The sequence below is a fragment of the Schistocerca cancellata genome, chromosome 3 (assembly GCF_023864275.1).
Source record: "Schistocerca cancellata isolate TAMUIC-IGC-003103 chromosome 3, iqSchCanc2.1, whole genome shotgun sequence".
NCBI lineage: Eukaryota > Metazoa > Arthropoda > Insecta > Orthoptera > Acrididae > Schistocerca > Schistocerca cancellata.
In genome coordinates this window covers 780,972,079-780,994,441 of record NC_064628.1, presented here as the reverse complement: position 1 = coordinate 780,994,441, position 22,363 = coordinate 780,972,079, and the positions used below count along the sequence as shown (strand labels likewise).

At 44.6% G+C, this 22,363-nt stretch overlaps 1 protein-coding gene across 1 annotated transcript; it reads left to right on the top strand.

The window, feature by feature from the left end:
* The first annotated feature begins 731 nt into the window (after nt 1-731).
* On the top strand, nt 732-20,739 carry LOC126176562 (homeobox protein slou-like). The gene is made up of 3 exons (XM_049923722.1): nt 732-792; nt 20,096-20,175; nt 20,239-20,739. Exons 1-3 carry the CDS (start codon nt 732-734, stop codon nt 20,737-20,739), a joined length of 642 nt encoding a protein of 213 aa, XP_049779679.1.
* The last annotated feature ends 1,624 nt before the right edge of the window (nt 20,740-22,363 follow it).

Sequence of the window (22,363 nt, the reverse complement as noted above, 5' to 3'; positions counted from 1 at the left end):
AGCCTGGTACTGCAGCCAGTGGCCAATAACGGGAAGTGAAGAAGAAATGTGTGAGAGACTTTCTCCCGAAGTACGAAGATCCAGGTTTGAACTGCGACTCAAAACATGGTTGTGGGCTGACTTCAGCGCAAACTCTGCCGCCACACGTTCAGCAAATGTCTCATTCCGAGCAGCCCGCTCTGTTGTCCACGCAGAATAAATCGGGGAGATTGCGCACGCCCGTCCTGTGGAATACATTCGATAATGCTGTGTGCGGAGGAAATATGAAATAGGATCCGTCCAAACTGAACAGAGCAAACAGTCTCAGAGGTACTTGCGGCGGACCGGCGGGATTTACCCTTGTTTATTCCCTCACTCGTAATATTTGGACAGGCTTATTCGCAATAATTGCAAATTAAAGAACCGAGTGTACATACCGAGTCGCGGCGTTGTCTATTTAATTTAATTATCGAATGTGCGGCAGCAATTTCTTTGCACAGCGGGCAGTTAATTTACGCGAGGCGGGACGGAAGACGCAAGCAGCGCGGAGAGGGCTCACGCCGGACAGGACAGGGGAGGAGGGGTGGGGGTGGAAGAGTTTTAATTATCAAGTTTTTATGTGCTGTTTATTTTCTTCCCCGTGGCGCGCCGGCGCTGTTTCCCCCATTGATTAATTGAATGAAACTGGTTTAGGCGCGGAGCGGAGCGGAGCTGGCCACTGTGTCAACACTCGCGCTTGATAGCCGGTTGCCATGGCGACCGCCGCCGACACCGCCCGCCCACAACCGACGCGCAAAGTGGCCGACGACGACCGTTGTGGGGGGGAGCGTTCCTGCTGCACTTCGGTGAAGACAGAGGGCTCTGTTGTGCCCCGTCCAAAACGGTTTTCGTCATTCTCTGTCGAACGACACGTGGCTAAATTTGTGACTGGATTGAGGATTCCGTGGTAAAGCCGTTCTGCCAGGGGACGTGAAAGTAAACGTGGGGCTGGTCGAGTTTTGTGACGTCACAACGTGACGTGAATGGCAGAATCCTCGTGGGAAGGAACGTGGCCCATGAGCAGCAAAAGCGCTTACTATTGTAACAGCACGTGTTACGATCCTTCCCAGGACTTTCATGTGTCGATATGTGCGATGTGGTGGCTGCACAAGGCCGTAAACAAAGTCGGCCGTTGTGGCCGAGCGGTTCTGGGCGCTTGAGTCTGGAACCGCGTGACCGCTACGGTCGCAGCTTCGAATCCTGCCTCGGGCATGGATGTGTGTGATGTCCTTGGGTTAGTTAGGTTTTAGTAGTTGTAAGTTCTAGGGGATTGATGACCTCAGATGTTAAGTCCCATAGTGCTCAGAGCCATTTGAACCATTTTGAACCGTAAACAAATAAAGAATCGAACAGGAATTAATAAGCTCTCAGTCATATGACAGGACCGTTTAGTAATGAACAGCTCACCGGCGCATCCATAATTTCCCTAGCAATTGAAAGTTTTAGCTGTTTGCTTGGACAGTGACCCTGGACCTGCGTTATGGTATGACGTTGCTATAAAATGTTCTTGCTTATTACATCCGAATACTGCAGGGACATTAGCGAAATAGTCATGAAACAACGCACAGCAAACTTATAATCCTAGAGGCAACAGACACAGCTCTCCACAGTCAATAAACAGACTTTTAAGCGACAAGACGAGCGGGTGCAATGCTCGTTACCCTAAAGAATGATAAGAGAATGTTCGCTGAGCTTGCCTATTGCGCACAACAATAACAGTGTCACTGTGATAACAACAAGCTTAGGGGTGCAACAGGTTACACTTATTATTAGTGTGTCGCCTAACCATGGAAAAGTTGTAGGAGAATTTAAAATATCTCGTAATTTATATCAAATCTGAGCATAATAAATCGTTCATTTGTTCTAATAATTAGACACAATACACATGAGGTTATCAGAGAGCATAGTTTTCTAAAAATCTGGACTGAATTCTGAATTCAAACAAAATAACGCTGACACTGTGGGGATGCACCACATATATGGAGGACTGCATGGAGACAACGTAGCAAGTAATTCTTGTCTCGGCAGCTCACGAATTCAACAGTTATGAGACATTATCAAAAATTATTATCAAATGGGGAACTCAAATTGCGTGCCAGAACAAGTAAATAGTGAGTCGCTCACAGTATGGTCCATGTTAGCACAGACTGCGAAACTTATTTTTCCCGAACAACAAATGGTTCACATGTCTCTGAGCACTTTGGGACTTAAGATCTGAGGTCATCAGTCCCCTAGACATAGTACTACTTAAACCTAACTAACCTAAGGACATCACACACATCCATGCCCGGGCAGGATTCGAACCTGCGGCCGTAGCTGTCTCGCGGTTCCAGACTGAAGCGCGTAGAACCGCTCGGCCACATCGGCCGGCCCCGAACAATAGCTAGCGTGCGCCGTTCGTCACCAGATTGAGTTGTTAATTATCTTCGATAAACAGAACTTCGTTGTTTCTGTTAAATTTCGATAGAAACTACATGATTTTCTATTAGCATTTTTAATTCATTTCTTCACGCAAATGTTCCATATACTTTATATTTACGCTGTATGAAAAGATGATTAGCTGCGCCATCTATTGTTACATTTTGCGATAAGTATCTCACTTCGTTTTTGGAGAATTCGTATTCTATTGTCTCAGTTCGGTATTCACTGTTTCATGTAGGTCTGTGAGCACGACTCTTAACTGCTCGACAGTTTACATCCCAATTCGGGAAATCTCGGGTTCTGTTCGATCTTTTGATCGGCCCGCGATCTAGTGATTATTGTTGGTACTATATCCACGACCTGGCTCAGCGTTTGTACGGCACTGTGGATTTTAATAACAAAAATAACTGTGAAACACTGACTAAAAGATCTTCTACGGTATATGTCGTATGTAACGAAGGCAACTAATCAAATAATAAGAGCTTGCAATCATGTTTCTCTCAAATTCTCCAGCTTTCGCTCGGCCCGCGCTCTAGTGACATCTGATGGTACTATCTCCAATACGGGTATTGCCAGGGTAATTTATTCCCGACACAGAAATCATAGTTAGGTTACCACGATATATTTGTTAGGCATTTTATTTTTCATTAATTTTCTTTATTGTTTCATCCGAATGTAGAAATTTGAAGTAAATCGGCCAAGTACTTTTCGAAAGTTTTGCTAATAACCTTTCCACTTTATATATTACATACCGTACATAAATGTTTCAAGCCAGATTGCGAAATCTTATGCAGGCAGTGATCTTCCTCTTGCCTTCAAGCTAAAGTGTGCAAAATGTGATCAAGAATAGAAAAAAACGGTATGTTTGTATGAATTACAAACAAATAAACAAGCGGATATATATAATAATTCCAGTCTTTTCGACAGACTTCCAGTGTCTCTTTTTCTATTGTGTAACTTTCTTGAGCTAAGCAAGGAAGGTAGTCGAACATACTCAACAATTGGTAAAACCATTCTGACACTATTTACACAATGTGACAGTGTGACGCTTTTTGACGCACTTAGCCTGAAAAATACATTATACGTTACGAGTCCACCTTCCAGTATCTTCTGGAACTGGATATAATCCAAAGTGGTATTAATATGACTGTCTTAATTAAAGTTGTTTTTCCGATGTTATTTATATATTGTTTTCCGAAAATAATTATTTACATGAAGATTTATAGCCTCGATGGTTAATAACAAAGGTTGCAAATTTTGACCATATTAAAAAAGGAGCTTCTTGTTATTTTATAAAATCGATATCATTATCGATAGTAAAATTAGAAAAGTTATAAATGAAGACTTGTTTACATGAAAATTGGAGCATAAAGCTATTATATTTAGTGTAAATTGGCTTTTAGAACATTTAAGTCGAGAATTGTAATTATTAATTTTCATGGTACAAGATCGATACTACGAAATGGATTGATATGAATAATTAAAATACGAGGTCTGTTTAAAAAATCACCGAACTTTGTCCACAAAATTTTTCTATGCTTACGTTTTGGTTATTGTGTATCATATCCTTCGAAATACTCTGCTCCACAATTGATACCCGACTCCCAACGCCGTTTCCACTTCCGAAAGCAGTCTTGGTACGCTTACAGCAGGATCGCGTGAATCACCGTCTGCGATTTCTCTTTTATCTAGTCTATCGTTGCAAATCTTTTGAACGGAGTTTTCAACTTTGGAAATAAAAAAAGTCCCCCGGGGCCAGTTCTGGAAAGTACGGAGAATGAGGCAGCAAAGTGATTTCGTTTCTTGTGCAATAGTCATGCACGACGCATGAGGCGTGGAACGAACTTCGCGGCAACACGATGCACTCCAAGATGCTGCGTCAAGATTTCATGACGTGATCCAACTGAGGTGTTACATTCTTCTGCAACCTGTCGGACAGTCAGTCTACGTTTGTCACGCATAATTTCGTTGAAGTTCGTGACACGAGCGCCGTCGGTAGACGTCCAAGGGCGTCCTGAACGAAAATCATCTGTAACTTCCGTCCGGCCATTTTTTAAGCGTATTAACCATTCGTAACCCTGAGCTCGACTTAATCACTCATCACCGTACGCTTCCTGCATCATTTGGTGTGTCTCTGTAAAGGTTTTCTTGAGCTTCACGCAAAATTTAATGTACACACGTTGCTCCTGTAACTCTGCCATCTCGAAATTCGCAGACTATTCTACTCAATACAGCACTGAAAAATGACTAACAGACATACAACACTGACACTACCGGCAGTTACACATTAATAACTGCAGTGTGCAGGGATGCCAATCACATTTCGTTGCAGCACACCACTGGCGCGAAATTACGAATGTTCCGGTATTTTTTGAACGGACCTTATTCATTATCAGAAAAATGGCTTACTGGCAACCAGATATGTTCAGAAAACGGGTGAGAAAAATATAATTTACGTAAACAAATTAACCGAAATATGGCTAAAATTTATACGGTATCGGACATTTCGGTTTAACATGCGAAAAGACAAGGTTCATTAAGATGGGTACTTAAATAATTGATTTTCCTTTAAAACTACTTGAATGAGAATACAAAAAAGAATAAAATTGTAACAAATTCAGCTAAAATAAAAAGAGAGTCACTGTGCCACAAGAAAAATATTTCCTTTATTGCACCAGGAGAAAAAAATATGATTTTAAAGAAGCAAGGAAAGACATCCAGTCACATTATGCGAAATTTTGAGGAAATAAGGCCCTTTAAAAAAACAGTCGGTAGAAGATAAGGCTTTTAACCTAATGGTTGAAAAGAAAGAAAAGTGGTAAAGTAAGTGCCTGGAAACCGAGAGGTCGCCGGATCGAATCACGTTGGAACACCGGACATTTAAGAGTCCGCCTTTAACCTAGCCTCCACCTCTCAATGATCTGAAGATTCGTCAGCAACGACACGTGATTCAGATTCCATGTTGAACTGCAGGTCTTCCGGGGACTAAGGTCGTAAGCGACAGAAACGACAGACAGCGCGCGACTGCTTCAGGCGACAAAACACAACCGCAAGTATAGTTACGGAAGTGTCCGATGTGAGTGACATCTGTGTCGCTGCCTGTCTCCCGCTGCAACTGGTGACGTTTGAATTCAAACGTGTTTCAATCTTGTCGCTGCAGCACGCGCGACACAGAGCGACAGCCACGTGTCTTTTTGGCAAAGCAGTGGAGCGGACGCGACGGCAGCTATGAATTACTTAACATCCCATTTTAAGAAAACTATTCGGTGAAAAAAATTGATTCTTCCGCAACCTATAGCTTGATATCCTTAAATGATAAAGGTCCGAATTAATTTTCGTTATTCGTCATAGTTAATGTGTTGCACGAAATTGAGTACATGGCTGCACGAAATTTTTAAGAATTTGCAGAGATAAAATCACATTGCGTAGACTTTCCGTATAGTTTATTTAAGGCCATACATTATTGCGTATGAAATGAAACCAATATACCTAAATTGTATTTAAAACTGAGAACGGAATGATGTGTCTTTTCATTCTTGAGATATTTGTTGCCGGCCAGAGTGGCCGAGCGGTTAAAGGCGCTACAGTCTGGAACCGCACGACCGCTACGGTCGCAGGTTCGAATCCTGCCTCGGGCATGGATGTGTGTGCTGTTCTTAGGTTAGTTAGGTTTAAGAAGTTGTAAGTTCTAGGGGACTTATGACCACAGCAGTTGAGTCCCATAGTGCTCAGAGCCATTTGATATTTGTTGTTATATCCGCGGACGGGTCGCTCGCGGCGCGTCCGAACCTTTCCTGCGCTTCGGGAATCAAGTGATCGTAAAAATGGTCGTATCACATAAACGGTTTAAGATATCGAAACGACGATTTTTGGAAATGACAGCACGCAGAAAGGACTATTTTAACACTCGATACTTTTTTGTAAACGCGTGAGCTGAGTGAAAACAAGACTCCCTCTAAATTATACCATGATATTTTGTCTGAATTTTCATAGCCAAACAAAGGGAGAGAAACAGGTAAACGGGGTATCAAAGTGACCAGCGTGAGGCCTAGTTTTGCATGAAAATATTTAGCTGCTTCAAAGTATCCAGGGTAATTAACGAAAACTTAATTAATGAGTTGAGGAAAAAAATTAAATATTTCACGAAAAGCTACTGCTAAGCTATGTAAAATTTTATCTCTTCAAGGCCTAGCTGTTTTGCACATTAAAAAGACACATTGGTGCAGTATTTAATAGTCAGAAAGGAGTCAGTAAGATAATGCTTTCTGAATATAACTTGAAAATAAATAATGAAAGAAATCAGTCAAATATTTTATCAAACTATTTGTGTAAAAGAAATACGTAGATCAGAGAAACGTTCTACGTGCCTTTGAATGATGCTCGAAATCATGAACAGAAAATAAGGTGCACCAAATGTTTCCCTAATACTTTTTATTTCATACTTTTAGACAAATCATTACACAAAAGTTTGACTTTCTTTTCAAAAATTTTGTATGCTTTACTTTCACAGACTGTTTAGACGGTAGCGTTCTCGCTTCCGCGCCCGGGTTCCCGGGTTCGATTCCCGGCGGGGTCAGGGAGTTTCTCTGCCTCGCGATGACTGGGTGTTGTGTGATGTCCTTAGGTTAGTTAGGTTTAAGTAGTTCTAAGTTCTAGGGGACTGATGACCATAGATGTTAAGTCCCATAGTGCTCAGAGCCATTTGAACCATTTTTTTGACTGTTTAGATTAATTGAAATGCCTGGCCTTAACACTGACTGTTGGTGAATTACGTTCGCAACATCAAATATCTGCAAAATTTCATCCAGTATATATGAAACTTAGTATACAGAATTGTAACAGAGTTAAAATATAGAGAGAACCCAGGAGCTTTCTGAAGCACGTAATTACGTACAGTAACGCTGCCTCTACACCACAACTACCTATAATTTTGTATTATCAATCTATGTATTTATGTAGTTAGTCTTGTAATCAGTCATTCTTCCGCATTTATTGGCTGATAAAAGTAATTGATCACGAAAAAAAACATTCGTATTTAATTTATTGATAAGGTAGTCGAATGCTCCTCTGCTCATTCACGTGTATTCGAAGAATTTGTCTGGTGGTCTTCGTAGTTGATGATATTTATGAAATTCTGCATTGAGATTCCTCCCCTTCGTAAATTTCATGCACAGCATTACTTTTCGCTTTATATTCTTAAGTAAACCTAATTTTCTAGCCTTACTCTCCAGCTACAGTATTCTGCAGGTTAAGGACGCCGTTTTATAGAAACAGCTGGTTGGCTCCAAGCAGCCATCTTGTAGCGCGACATGGTCGCTCGCACGCAGGACACCCAAGGTTTTCGCCCGATGCTGCTGCTTGCCACAGGACTGTCACGTATCCAGAAGTCGCTCGCTGTTTGTCGCTTCTGTCGCTCGCGTAAGACACTGCCTAATGGGATAGATTATGGAGGCGCGCGTCGCCGAAGTGGCGTCCACCTGAAAGACTTGTACAAGGCCACTGAAACACACGAGATCATTAATAATAATGATTCACTTCCGAATACTAACACATTTCAGTAGCTGAGGTAGTACAACATCCACAAATCATGAATCGATTACGTAGCGAGATGGCGCAGTGATTAGAGCACTGGACTCGGAATTCTGGAGGAAGACGATTCAAACTCGCGTCCGGCCATCCAGATTTAGGTTTTCCGTGATTTTCCTAAATCGCTTCAGGCAAATGGCGGGATGGTTCCTTTGTTAGGGCACGGCCAAATTCCTTCCCCATCCTTTCCTAATCCGATGGACCGATGACCTCGCTCTTTGGGCGCCTCCCCCAAATCAATCAATGAATCGATTTTAGTACAATTACCGACACCATGCTGAACTATTTACGTATTATTTTATCCAACAGACAAGTATCAGCATCTCCATATAAAGTAGTTACAAGTTTAATCAAATGGAAGAATATATGCCGGCCAGGGTGGCCGAGCGGTTCTAGGCGATACAGTCTGGAACCATGTGACCGCTACGGTCGCAGGTTCGAATCCTGCCTCGGGCATAGATGTGTGTGATTCCTTAGGTTAGTTAGGTTTAAGTAGTTCTAAGTTCTAGGGGACTGATGACCTTAGAAGTTAAGTCCCATAGTGCTCAAAGCCATTTGAACCATTTTTTTGAAGAATATATGGCTGATCCCGGCGGAGGTTCGAGTCCTCCCTCGGGTATGGGTGTGTGTGTTTGTCCTTAGGATAATTTAGGTTAAGTGGTGTGTAAGCTTAGGGACCGATGACCTTAGCAGTTAAGTCCCATAAGATTTCACACACATTTTTTGGAAGAAGATAATGAAACTATAGTTCACTATTTTTAAAATCAACCATCCTTACATATCCACTTCAGACACTCAAATAATTTTAATCCTATTTGTCTTACTAAAAGAGTTATTTCCTAAGACGTATTGTTAATGTGTTTCACAACGGCTGCAGTCGTCGCAGTACCTGTTCCTTTGCCGCGCTGCTGCTACGGTCGCAGGTTCGAATCCTGCCTCGGGCATGGTTGTGTGTGATGTCCTTAGGTTAGTTAGGTTTAAGTAGTTCCAAGTTCTAGGGGACTAATGACCACAGTAGTTGAGTCCCATAGTGCTCAGAGCCATTTGAATCATTTGAACACGTTCCTTTGGACACGCATGCATGCATCGTAATTCAGAAAAAGACAGGCACTGAAATATTGTATCGTTTTACCAAGAGCCCGATGAAGTGCGATAGATGGTGGTGGGGGGGGGGGGGGGAGGAGGGGGATGGGGTGTGCCAAAGTATATGTTACACATGTGTGAGAAAATATTGTCGAACCGGCTCTGGCTGCAGAACATGTTTGACCTCAGAATACACAGGCCTATACAGAAGATTGTGCACGAACTGAAGGAGCTGATACAGGAGTCGACGTACAACAATTTTAGAGTAGTAACTTTTGGTCTCAGAAGTAATCCTGAGCCATTGAAAGCTTTTGGATGTGAGAAACAAATAGGACAACCGGTACAGACACGTCGAAACTTCAGCAAAGATAATTTGTGTTTTCTCAGCAATGTTGTACGTCACAGATGGTCTTCCAACTTTCCAACTGGCGACAATCACATTCAGTACTGGCATAATAGCTTCGTAGAAAATTCTGGCGCTTTCTCCTAAGTACGTCACGCATCGCAGGAACCTCATCACACGCTATAACTACCTCATCACACGCTATAACTATCGTGGCGAGAGGCATTTCTTCGTCGGGAACTGGTGCCATGTTGTCCTGTCCTGACATAGGTGGGAGAGGGAGAAAAGGGGCTGCTGGTCAGTCTGCGCTCCCGAGCGGTACAGAGCAGAAGGCAGAAGGACAATTCACAGTGAAGGCATTTGATTGTTTTCTTCTATCTGAGCCAACACTGGTACAGGCATTTACTAGAAATGCAGGTGGTGAGACTCGGTAGGGAACTCGTTGTGGAGACACTTGGACAAACAGGGTTTTAAAATAGTTGTTTATTCCAGACAGAACTAACTTGTACACTGGAGGCTAGTCCTAGGGTTAGAAAAAGCATGAATAACACTGTTACAACAGAAGCCAGTGTAGACGTCCCAGGTGTGGATGCTAACTACAGTAGCAAACACTAGCAGCATCTTAGGGCAACAACTTAGTTGCAGAACAAAACATACTGAAAGTGACACTCTCCACTGAGGCACTCCGTGTGAGAGAGCAGACTTACGCGGAGCTGGACCGAGGCTGGAGTCGACGGACGCGGATTCGGCGCCCAGATCGTCTGACTGAGAACTCCTCCAAAATGTGGGATCTAGGGGTTTTGAGGGTATACGGAACGCCCTATGCTTACAATGTTACATTGAGCTAAGGGTTAGGAACGTTTTCTCATTTGTTATTTGGACGATACTCTTGATTTTTTCACAGAACGCAGAGATATGTTCTGCTTTTATGCTGAACTATTAATTTTGAAAAAATAATGTATAGTTTTTCAGATATTTTATTTTTTGTAAATGTTAAAAAAATTAGGCATTTTAACAAGTATTTTAAAATTTACATCCATTAATACAAAATAATTCCACATATCTTTTAATTCAGATATATTAGAAGGTCTTAAGGAACAACTGCAGAAAATTTCATCTTTCTACTATAAATAGGCCCTGAGAAAATGTACCTTATACACAAAAAAACTAAAGTTACGGGAAATTAGCTTCAAAGTTTTTACTTCAGTACAAGCCTGCTCCATAGCTTGTATCATCAGAATCGTCCAACAGCTTCCTGTTGATGGCTCTGCTATGCTGTCTAGCCATCTTTGAATATACTTTTATGGCATTATCTGAAGACCTGAGCCGTTCCTTGTCCAAACAAAGCATAGCTGCTGCAGTTCGTAGTCCTACACAGAGCCCCAACTTCTGCAGAACTTTGCACTTTCTTATATTGCCCTGATTGAATGATGAAACAGCATCATAAACGCCAAAGTGAAGTGTGTTTATACCCACAAACACAGTTTTAGGTAGTCTATTGCATATCACATGGTTGACACACTCATTTGGATTTTGAGTCCGGCCATGAAGACATTTCTTTACTAGACTAATATCTGCGAGGTCTCGGAATATTGGTTTTATTTCATCCATTATGGCAGGTGGCAGGTGATGAGGGTGATTGTATTGTTTCTTAGTTACCTTGCCTCTGTTGTACTTGCACCAACTATCGTCTCCTTTTGGACATAGCCCATGTTGGGGATTCTCATTGTTTGAAGCTGTATGAAAAAACAGAGCCCAGACTCCTCATTAATTCTGCATCTGCTGTATTCTGTCTTATTGCTAGACCATAGCACTTCTGAATATGATATATTGTAGCAGCTGTCAGTCTATTTTTCCCATCTAAAGTTTTTCCATCGCTCAATTTCTTGCCTTTCATGCTAGCCTTGAGCCGTCGAAGTCTTGATCCCATCCTTTTCTGAACATGGCCAACACACTCCAGTTTGGAAATTTTCACATCGTTACCATGGGGTCTCAGTTCCTCAATTTCTTTGAAAGCGTTTGAGTCACCATCTCCACGATAATTTATGTATCTAACGTTGTACCATTTTACTGAGCGTTGATAAATACTTCTTACACCAGCAACTTCCATACCACCACTACCCATAGTAATTTGCCATGCACTCCTCTTCATGTTTAGTTTTCATTTTCTCCTGGCATCTGCAATGCTTGGAAAGTATTGACACATCAACTACCTTACCAGTGTCCACACTTGTAGCTGTTACTACACCATTCAGAGATGTGTGGCCTCACTTCTGCCAGCTTCCATCAAAAGCTATGGACAAGTCTCTGCTATTATTATTTTCAACAATTGCTTCCTCAACAGCATCTTTCATGTTTTCCTGTGCCACATCTTCTACAGCAGAGCCTATTGCAATTATGTGTTTGTTAAATTTTGAAGGTGGAGGAGGGAGGTTCATCACACCACACAACATGGCACCTGCAGCCCTGCCCTTTCCTATACACCGTAATCCATAAACCAGTCTAATGTTTATATCGTATGGTTTACCTGTATCTGCAGTAACATGTGAGGAATTGAAGAAAGTAACACTGTGTTTGCAATAACTGCACATCAACTCTAATTCACAAGCAAGTCTTACATGTAAGTTTGTTTTCAATGAAACACCACATTTTCCACATTGTTTGCAGCACACATTGTTCTCAAAAACGTCTGATAATAAAGAGACGTTAATTACCTCATATTTTGTAGTCCCAGCATTTAGTTTTTTGTATTCTTCTTCAATTCCAGCTAGTTTTCTTCTTGAAGCACTTTCCGGTGTAGTGGCAGCAGCATCACTCAATGTATCACTACCAGTGTTGAGGTTAGTCGCTACTGGGACATCAGATACTGATGAAGATGAATCAGACGAATTTTTAGTACACTTTACTTTCTTGCGCCTATGTACACGCTTTCTAAATACCTTCAGACTAGGTCTTGGCATGTTGAAGGAAAGAAAACTCAATGACTGCTCCACATACGACTTTCACAACAATGACATGGATGTACTCACAAAGGAAACAATACAAATGGTGCTGAATATATTGTCAACTGTCTAGCAGTGTAGCCAACAGAAAAGCTAACTCTCTTGTGCTCAATTATATCTCTAGCAAGGCTGTCTATATCAGGTATATTTCGCGTCTCATATACAAGGTGCGGAACATCGTGTCTCGAAATTATTTTAAAAAATTATTTAAAATAGTTCTATTCACGTCATCCAAATATTTTATACATGGTATTAAACGGGAGAGTCTAAATTTTTCGAAAATGCATTTACCCAAAAATCGATTTTTTCATCGAAAAACTCATTCCGTATACGCTTAAAGAGTCGCGTGGGGGCACTGTTTTTCCTTCTCAAGGCCAGCCAGCCAATCCCGTAGGTCTCTTGCAGGTGCCTGCCAATCACGGTTTAGTAAGGTCCCCTCTACTGCTCCTAAGGCGGGGATGTTAATGCAGTTGCACTAACTAAGTCCGTATTTGGTATCAACATTGTTCAGCTGAAAGCTAAACGTAACTGCTCTGCCAAAGAAGGTTTGCAACATTATTGTCTTACGTCATTTAGCCCGGCCCCTCGGGCTCCCCGAAGTAGGGACTACTAGGTCAACAGATTTTTGGCGTTTTCGCTCTCTTTCTAACTCTTGTTAGCCTACTGACGTTGCTGTTCTCAGGGCTGATACCAAGCTGGCTTTATACACTAGTACGTGCCTGTTGGTTACAAAGTTCTACGGTGGTAACCTACCACAGCGTCTAGACAACATATGAAGTTGCGTGTTAATTCCTTGAAGAGTAACTAGCGCCCTGGGACCGCGTCTGGGGGCGTCTGAATTTTCGCAGGGCTCTCCCCTTACGGTTTACTGTCCTAGTTTCGTCTGCCCTCAGAATCGTCTCTGCTTCCGCGCCTTGGAGCGCCTGTCCTCCTTTCTCACAGCTTCAAGACAACACTACAGTATCAAGGAATAATCAATATATTACAATATTACAATGTACAAACCGCTTTTCATATTCCCTTAAGAATATATATGGGTGTATATTAGATATGGTGAGGGGGGGGGGGGCGGGTGGCGGAGACAAAGTGGCCATGATACTGGACTTCCCGTTCCGATCCATGGCCTGGGATATAATAAGGGACTGAGTACGGTACTCACTTCCACTAAAAAGAGTATTGGTGCTCGGTCTGACGCTGCGTGATAAGAGGTACATCGTCTAACAGTTCTGGAAGAACTCGTTCGATGGAGACCATTTATTTCACTTTCGTCCACTAGCTCTCACTGGCTCAGGATTACTCCCAAAATGTTTTTATTTCTTTTTTTCATTTGATGAGGTATGCTTTGCGTTAGCAGTAAAAAGGAAAATAATCCAGCGAGCATTTTTTTTTTAAATTCTTCCCTCAATCATGAAGGAACTGAGTGAAAGCCATCAGATCCTGCAGCCTTATCGAACTTCACTTCCTTCACTTCCTTTAGCGTAAAATATTCAGACTATCGTCACATTTTACCTCAACAATGAACGTTCTTTCAACAGCGTCTGTCATCTTAACTTACAATAAAACTAAGTATTAAGGAGTTACTTAAACAGACCATTAAGTCATAAGCAGCACCTGATAAAAACAGCTGTCAAACTGTGTACAAAGAATAACCTCTTACAGAAGCTATGTGGCACCACATTGGGCTCTTCGGCATCTACACTCATGCTTATAAATTAAAGATAATTGCAGAATGTGGTGCCACACAACGTGGCACTGCACAAAACGAGCGCTAATAGCATAGGCACATAGGGAACCCACACTACACAGATCTGTAAGTCCACAGTATTGGTGATAAGTTGAGAAAATCATCCCGAAACACATGTGCTACAAAACGCCACTGTTTCCTGCGCATGTACCCCGACATCAATATGGGATATGATCACCATGCACACGTACACAGGCCGCACAACGGGTTGGCATACTCTGGATCAGGTGGTCGAGCAGCTGCTGGGGTATAGCCTCCGATTCTTGCACCAGCACCCGTCGGAGCTCCTGAAGTGTCCTAGGGGTTTGAAGACGTGCAGCGATACGTCGACCGAGAGCATCCCAGACGTGCTCGATGGGGTTTAGGTCTGGAGAACAGGCAGGCCACTCCATTCGTCTGGTATCTTCTGTTTCAAGATACTCCTCCACGACGGCAGCTCGGTGGGGCCGTGCGTTATCATCCATCAGGAGGAAGGTGGGACCCACTGCACCCCAGAAAAGGTGGACATACTGCTGCAAAATGATGTCCCGATACACCTGACCTGTTACAGTTCCTCTGTCAAAGACATGCAGGGGTGTACGTGCACCAATCATAATCCCTCCCCAGACCATCAAACCACGACCTCCATACAGGTCCCTTTCAAGGAAATTAAGGGATTGGTATCTGGTTCCCGGTTCACGCCAGATGAAAACCCGGCCAGGATCACTGTTCAGATTATACCTGGACTCGTTCGTGAAGATAACGTGGGACCACTGTTCCAGTGACCATGTACTGTGTTCTTGACACCAGGCTTTACGGGCCCTCCTGTGACCAGGGTTCAGTGGAATGCACCTTGCAGGTGTCCGGGCGAATAAACCATGTCTATTCAGTCGTCTGCAGACTGTGTGTCTGGAGAGAACTGTTCCAGTGGCTGCTGTAAGGTCCCGAGCAAGGGTACCTGCAGTACTCCGTGGCCGTCTGCGGGCACTTTTGGTGAGATATCGTTCTTCTTGTGGTGTTGTACACTGTGGACGTCCCGTACTGTAGCGCCTGGACACGTTTCCTGTCTGCTGGAATCGTTGCCATAATCGTGAGATCACACTTTGTGGCACACGGAGGGCCCGTGCTACGACCTGCTGTATTTGACCAGCCTCCAGTCGCCCTAGTATTCTACCCCTCGTAACGTCATCAATATGTGTTCTTTGAGCCATTTTCAACAGACAGTCACCATTAGCACGTCTGAAAACGTCTGCACACTTACTCGCTGCACCGTACTCCGACATGCACCAATACACCTCTGCGTATGTGGACTGCTGCCAGCGTCACCGTGCGACGACCGCAGGTCAAATGCATCGCATGGTCATACCCCGAGGTGATTTAAGCCCGCAAACCGCTCACCAGAGCGTTGTTTCACCACGTATCAGCATTATTCTTAATTTATGAGCATGAGTGTATATTTTGCTGCGTACTCATCCGCCGTTTTTTGAATCCACCGTCTAAAAGAGCCTCGAATGAGTGTGTCCGCACGTTCCAACATTGCAAGAGTCACAACTGTCTGCGGCCAGCATGCACGCGGGAGATCGGCCAGGCTTGCGCAACCTTGTTGCGATGATGGATAGACGCCTCGCCCAACGACTCATCGTGCTTTTGTTCACTGCCAGGTCTCCGTAGACATTCTGCAAGCGCCTATGGGTATCTCCGGTGCTCCGGTATTCCACGAAAAGAAACTCGATGATAGCTCTCCGCCCGGAAGGCCCATCCTTTACAGACGCCATTTTGCAGACTACATATAGCGCTGCCACCTATCAGAGCTTCATGCAACTATAAGGGCTCAGTCGGGAATATGTCACGATGTCCGACAACAAATTCCGCATATCTTCAACCGAAATTGATCGAGGAAAAAATTGTGCTGCATTACTTATTGAGCGGCCCTCTTATTTCGACTCATCAGCTCCTTCAATTTGTGCCCTACCTTTCGAATCAACCTCTGTAACAGAACGCTGCCAATCGTCCAGTTCCCGGTCTGAACATGTGCCCGGAATGCTCTCAGCCGGGCTGCAGTAAACGCTCTGGTCGGCCGGAGGCGGCAGCGTGTGCGTAATGCGAAGGCCTAATCACGCCGCCATAGTTACCGACGCTTCTGGCGCCCTCATTAAGAAACCGCCACCGCAGCAGCACCGTCGCAGCGCCCCGAGCCTTCGTCCCCCCACCCTCTTCCCCCTCCCCTCCCTCTCTCTCTCTCTCTTCTCTTCTGTGTCTTCTCCTCGCTCTGCTTAGTCTTTCAAATTTGCGTTCATTAAGCCCTAATTAGTCCTCTTGAGGTTTTCCGACAAGTAATTAACTGCTACTGCTACTTTTTGTGTGGAATGTGGCGGAGCCGAGGAGACGGCGGATAAGGTTCTAGATTGTTCCCGCTCTCCACTTAAGAACAACAACTTGAAACCAATGTTTCGGCGGAACTCCGCAATTTACATCATCGCCGTCTCCCGCCTATACCTCAGCCCCTGTCTCCCGCCCTACGCCCGCTCCTCAACCCTTTTTGCTCCGGCATGGCCCGCGGCGCTTCTTGTAAACGCTGAATTTAACTAAACACTTAGTTGGTCTTTAAAACAATCCCTGCCTCCGCCCGCGCCGCCCCAGTCTTGCAACTCTAATTAGCAGCCCAGTTTAATTACTTGAGCTCATTTAGGAAGATTATGAACAAGGAGAGAGTCTTATATGGTTAAATGCTAAGAGGGAGGACGGCGAAAGGACTGCCAGATCATTCGCTCCTTCGAGCGGACGCTTCCGAGGGATGCCGGACTATGAATTCGGCGTTAAGTTTTTTTTTTTTTTTGTGTCATCCGTTTGACTCAAAAGTCGATGCCTAATTGCTTAACTAATCGGAACGAAGTCTAGTCAACAGTGCCTCAACCACTGCCTCCGGACACGCGGCTATTATCACAGCTTTGATGGCACTCGACAAACATAAGCACCCAACCACCAGAGAAAACTTTTGTGGATTTCAGTGAAAAGTTCAGCTTTATTTAGATGTGCTCTCCCGGAATTTTTTCAATTTCTTGATCGCAATAACTTAATATTCTCTAATATTTAGTATTTAGGTTTTTTACGTAGAAAACACCTGTGGCCCTTTAACTTGTTTGATGCCCCTCTGGATTTATTTCTGACTTGCGCTTAGCCTTTTATCTCTGAATACCTGCTAAGCGCAACAGGCTGCCAAATTTGGTTTATATGTTCTAAATCTTGATCCGACCTACATTTACTTTCACTCTGCAGCTTTTTCCAACGCGATTTTAATCACTGTCAGATCAAAACTATCCCACATCTACACTGAAAGCCCGCATCTCGTGGTCGTGCGGTAGCGTTCTCGCTTCCCACGCCCGGGTTCCCGGATTCGATTCCCGGCGGGGTCAGGGATTTTCTCTGCCTCGTGATGGCTGGGTGTTGTGTGATGTCCTTAGGTTAGTTAGGTTTGAGTAGTTCTAAGTTCTAGGGGACTGATGACCTAAGATGTTAAGTCCCATAGTGCTCAGAGCCATTTGAACCATTTTTTTCTACACTGAACAACCAAAGAACCTAGTACGTCTCCATAATATTGTGTAGGGCCCCTGCGAGCACGCAGAAGTGCCGCAACACGGCGTGGCATGGACTCGGCTAATGTCTGAAGCAGTGCTGCAGGGAATTGACACCATGAATCCTACAGGAACGTCCATAAATCCGTAAGAGTACGAGGGGGTGGAGATCTCTTCTGAATAGCACGTTGAAGGCATCCCAGCTATGCTCAATAATGTTGATGTCTGCGGACTTTTGTGGAGTGTCGACTCAGAAGAGTATTCCGGGAGTGTTTAAACTCAGAAGAGTGTTCCTGGAGCCACTCTATAGCAATTCTGGACGTGTAAGGTGTCTTATTGTCCTGCTGTAATTGCCCAAGTCCGTCGGAATGCACAATGGACATGAATGGATACAGGTGATCAGACAGAATATCATTCCAACTGCATACTTCCCACACCACTACTGAGCCTCCACCAGCTTGAAGACTCCCCTGCTGACATGCAGGGTGCATGGATTCATGAAGTTGTCTCCATACCCGTACACGTCCATCCGCTCGATAGAATTTGAAACGAGACTCGTCCGACCAGGCAACGTGTTTCCAATCATCAACAGTCCGCCGGTCGCTGTGGCAGAGCGGTTCTAGGTGCTTCAGTCCGGAACCGCGCTTCTGCTAGGGGCGCAGGTTCGAATCCCGAGTCGGGCATGGATGTGTGTGATGTTCTTAGGTTAGTTGGGTTTAAGTACTTCTATGTCTAGCGGACTCATGACCGCAGACGTTAAGTCCCATAGTGCTTAGAGCTATTTGAAGCATCAACACTCCAATGTAGGTGTTGACGGGCCCAGGTGAGGCGTAAAAGTTTGTATCGTGCAGTCATCAAGGGTATACGAGAGGCCCTTCGGTTCCGAATATTGATGATGTTTCGATGAATGGTTCGGACGTTGACACTCGAGTCGTGATGTGAAACGCATTTTAAAACAGCCAATAAACGCCGTATTAAGCATTGGAACCAATGGAGAAATTATTCTATTACTGACGCTCACAAACTGACCTGAAGACCGTGAAACGTAAAAGGCAAAAACAACCAAGAAAACTACTATTGTACTTACTGAGTCTTTACTTAAGCTTTTTTCTTGGGATATGGTCTATCACTGAAATAGCATTGCGTTCTCACCCACTCTGTGACTTTTCCTTTCGCGATAGACTCAATACGAAAGATCAATGTGGTGTCTTTTCTTTCAGACTACCCTCGTATGTTAGATCAAAGCATAAAATGATGTGAGAACTCTTTGAAGGAACTACTGTTTCAAGTTATATTTGTCGTAACGAGGTGGCCTGAATTAATATGTATTGAGACACAAAGGAATTACAGACATAGGCTTCAGGGGAAAGTCGAAGATTTGTGCAGGATTCGAAGCCATGTCTCCCCTTTTCAAGGCAGATGCTCTGACCACTAAGCCATCCGGATGCAGTGATCAGTGCAGCGCACGGACCACCCCAGCGCGCCTCTCGTCGGATTCAAAATCTCGACTTACCCACACATTAGTACCACTTGCCCATTGTTCTCAGTACTCGCGGCATTTCGCCGATTCCCGTAAGAGTTCGAATCTGCTATGCATCCGGACTCAAGAGATCATTAGATGTCCTCCCCTGTGTTATATGTATGTGATGTCTGATCTTTCGGACATGTCCGAAAGAACGAACGCCACATATATACAAAATTCAGCAAGGCATGTTCGAAAAAAACATATAATTCTGGTGAGGACCGCTAATAATTTCTTTAGTGCGGATGCCCAGCAGGCTCTTACTCTTACGGCAACTGGCGAAATGCCGCGAGTAATGAGAATAATCTGAGAGGGTACTACATTCGTTGTCTGTGGATAAGTCGAGAATACGGGTCTGATAGGAGATGTTTACGGCGGACCACTGTGTCTGGACAGCGCAATGGTTGCGCATCTGCCTCACAAGCAAAGACCCGGTTTCGAATCCCTCTCTGGTCAAATTTTCGACTTTCCTCATTGAATTAAATCAATACCCAGTGGCAGACCAGGTCAGTAATTCCTTTGTGCCTCAAAACATATTACTTCAGAGCAGCTTATACTTGTTTGAAGTTATTGCATTTTTTTAACGAGTTCTCATATCGTCTTGCACTTTGATCTAAAATGCAAGGGCAGTCTGAGAAGTTTCTGACGTCAACACGAAGATAGCAGCAACTGTCAACAAAATTTGGGGGATTTGTTGGCGCATGCCTAGTAAGACACTAATAAAAAGGGATGGGATGTTTGACTAATGATCGATAATTGGAGATTGTATTAGCGTAAGTGAAAAGGTATTACGATTTTAAATTGGAATTAATGCGTGTGTTTCAGGAAAGGAGCTGACGGGGGACGAGGACGACTCCTGCGGCGTGCGGGAGGACCTCTGCAGCGACGCGTCCGACGACAAGAGCGCCTCTGGCGGCAGCAGCAAGAAGAAGAAGTCGGGCAGCGGCGGCGACGGCAAGGGCGGCGCCGGTGGCGGCGCGGGGGGCGGCAGCGGAGGCGGCGGCGGCGGCGCGGGAGGCGGGGGCGGCAGCGGCAAGCCGCGGCGCGCGCGCACCGCCTTCACGTACGAGCAGCTGGTGGCGCTGGAGAACAAGTTCAAGACGACGCGCTACCTGTCGGTGTGCGAGCGCCTCAACCTGGCGCTCAGCCTGTCGCTGACGGAGACGCAGGTGAAGATCTGGTTCCAGAACCGGCGCACCAAGTGGAAGAAGCAGAACCCGGGCATGGACGTGAACTCGCCGACGGTGCCGCCGGCGGGGCCCGCGGTCGCCGGCCCGCCCTTCGGCGGCTCGCCCTACTCGCACCACCAGCACGGCGGCCTGCTGTACGCGCCCTACCCCTACTCGCTGCCGGGCGCGGGCGCCGCCGCCGCCGCCGCCGCCGCCGCCGCGCCGCCGCCGTCCCAGCCGTACGGCCACCCCTACTTCCACTCGCTGGCCGGACACCACTCGCTGGGGCACTCCTCATGAGGCTCGCCGGCTCACGGCCCGCGCCGCGCCGCCTAGACTCGCGCCCACCCTCCACCGCAAAGCCGATAAGCCCGGTGCCCGCTTCCCGTAGTTACGAGATCCCCGGGACGAGACGCGCGAATGGACACTGTGCTACGTCTCGTCTCCGAACAGTGAAATCGTCGCAGGACCAAAGTAGCTCGACAGGGAAACTCCTCCCATTTGTGTGGACCCAAAATACTCCGACAAATTCCTGTCTTCACCACGAAACTTCAAATGTGAGATGAGGTTCGGACGGAAATGTAACTTTCTGACACATTACGGAAGCCATATTATGTATGTTGGCCCTAGGCCGTACTACGTTGACCCTAAGCCTTATGGGGGCTTTGTCCAGTTTTGTCCAGCTGTCCAATGAGAGCTTCTGTACAGGGACTTGAGGTCCATAAACGCTAATGGACCCTCTGATATAAATATTTGGCTCAGCTTGCAAAAGTGAAATCGCCACTGGACCAATGCAACTGACCGGAGAAAGTCGGCTCCCAATTTCGAGCCTTTGTTAATATCCAGATAAACTGCCTCTGCCGAGAATGAAACGTTAACTGCAATTTACGTTGTAATAAAACTTCCTGACAGATTACAACTGTGAAATGAAGTGCTGTATTGGCTCTGGCTCTGCGCCTGATGAGTGTTTCGTCCAGTTTGGTACAACTCTCCACTGAGATAGCTTCTCCACTAGATCTGGAAGACGAGATCGTCACTCTTATACAAGTTACCTCAAGTTTAAAGAGTTAAATTGGCCTAGGACCAGAGAAAGTCAGCTCCCACATATCGACAGCCTTAATTAATTATTTATTTTTCCAGTTTCTGCTACCAGTCACTTTTTGTTTTATTTTATGCTTAACCTAACATAATGCAACACGTTTCGAACATGTTCTGTTCATTTTCAACCGTTAATACATACATACATACATATATAGAGAAATGTTACTTAAACATAAACAGTCTTTAACTAGTCTAGAACACTTTGTCCATTGTTTTTTAATTTTTTAATGTAGCTGCTGGTGTGGCATTCGGGGGGGAAGGAAGGGGCAGTGTAATCAGTGATTTCGATTTCGATTTCTAGATATACACTGCCCCCTTCCTCCCCCCCCCCCCCCGAATGCCACACCAGCAGCTACAGTAAAAAATTAAAAAACAATGGACAAAGTGTTCTAGACTAGTTAAAGACTGTTTATGTTTAAGTAACACTTCTCTATATATGTATGTATGTATGTATTAACGCTTGAAAATGAACAGAACATGTTCGAAACGCGTTGCGTTATGTTAGATTAAGCATAAAATAAAATAAAAAGTGACTGGTAGCAGAAACTTGACATAAATAATTATCCCACACAGTCACGGTCCACAAACATAGCCATTATGGCTGAAAATAAAAAGCCTTAATTAACATTTAGAGCTATTCCTGCTCACTAAATCAAATTGCGATTTGTGGTTTACTCCGTAACGAAACTTCCTAAAGATTAAAACTGTGCAGTTGAGTGTACTGACCCTAAGACTGATAGGCGTGCCGTCCAGTTCTATGCAACTGCTCCGTCAGACAGCTTCAGTACAGAATCTCGAGGAAGAGAAACGCGGACGGGTGTTG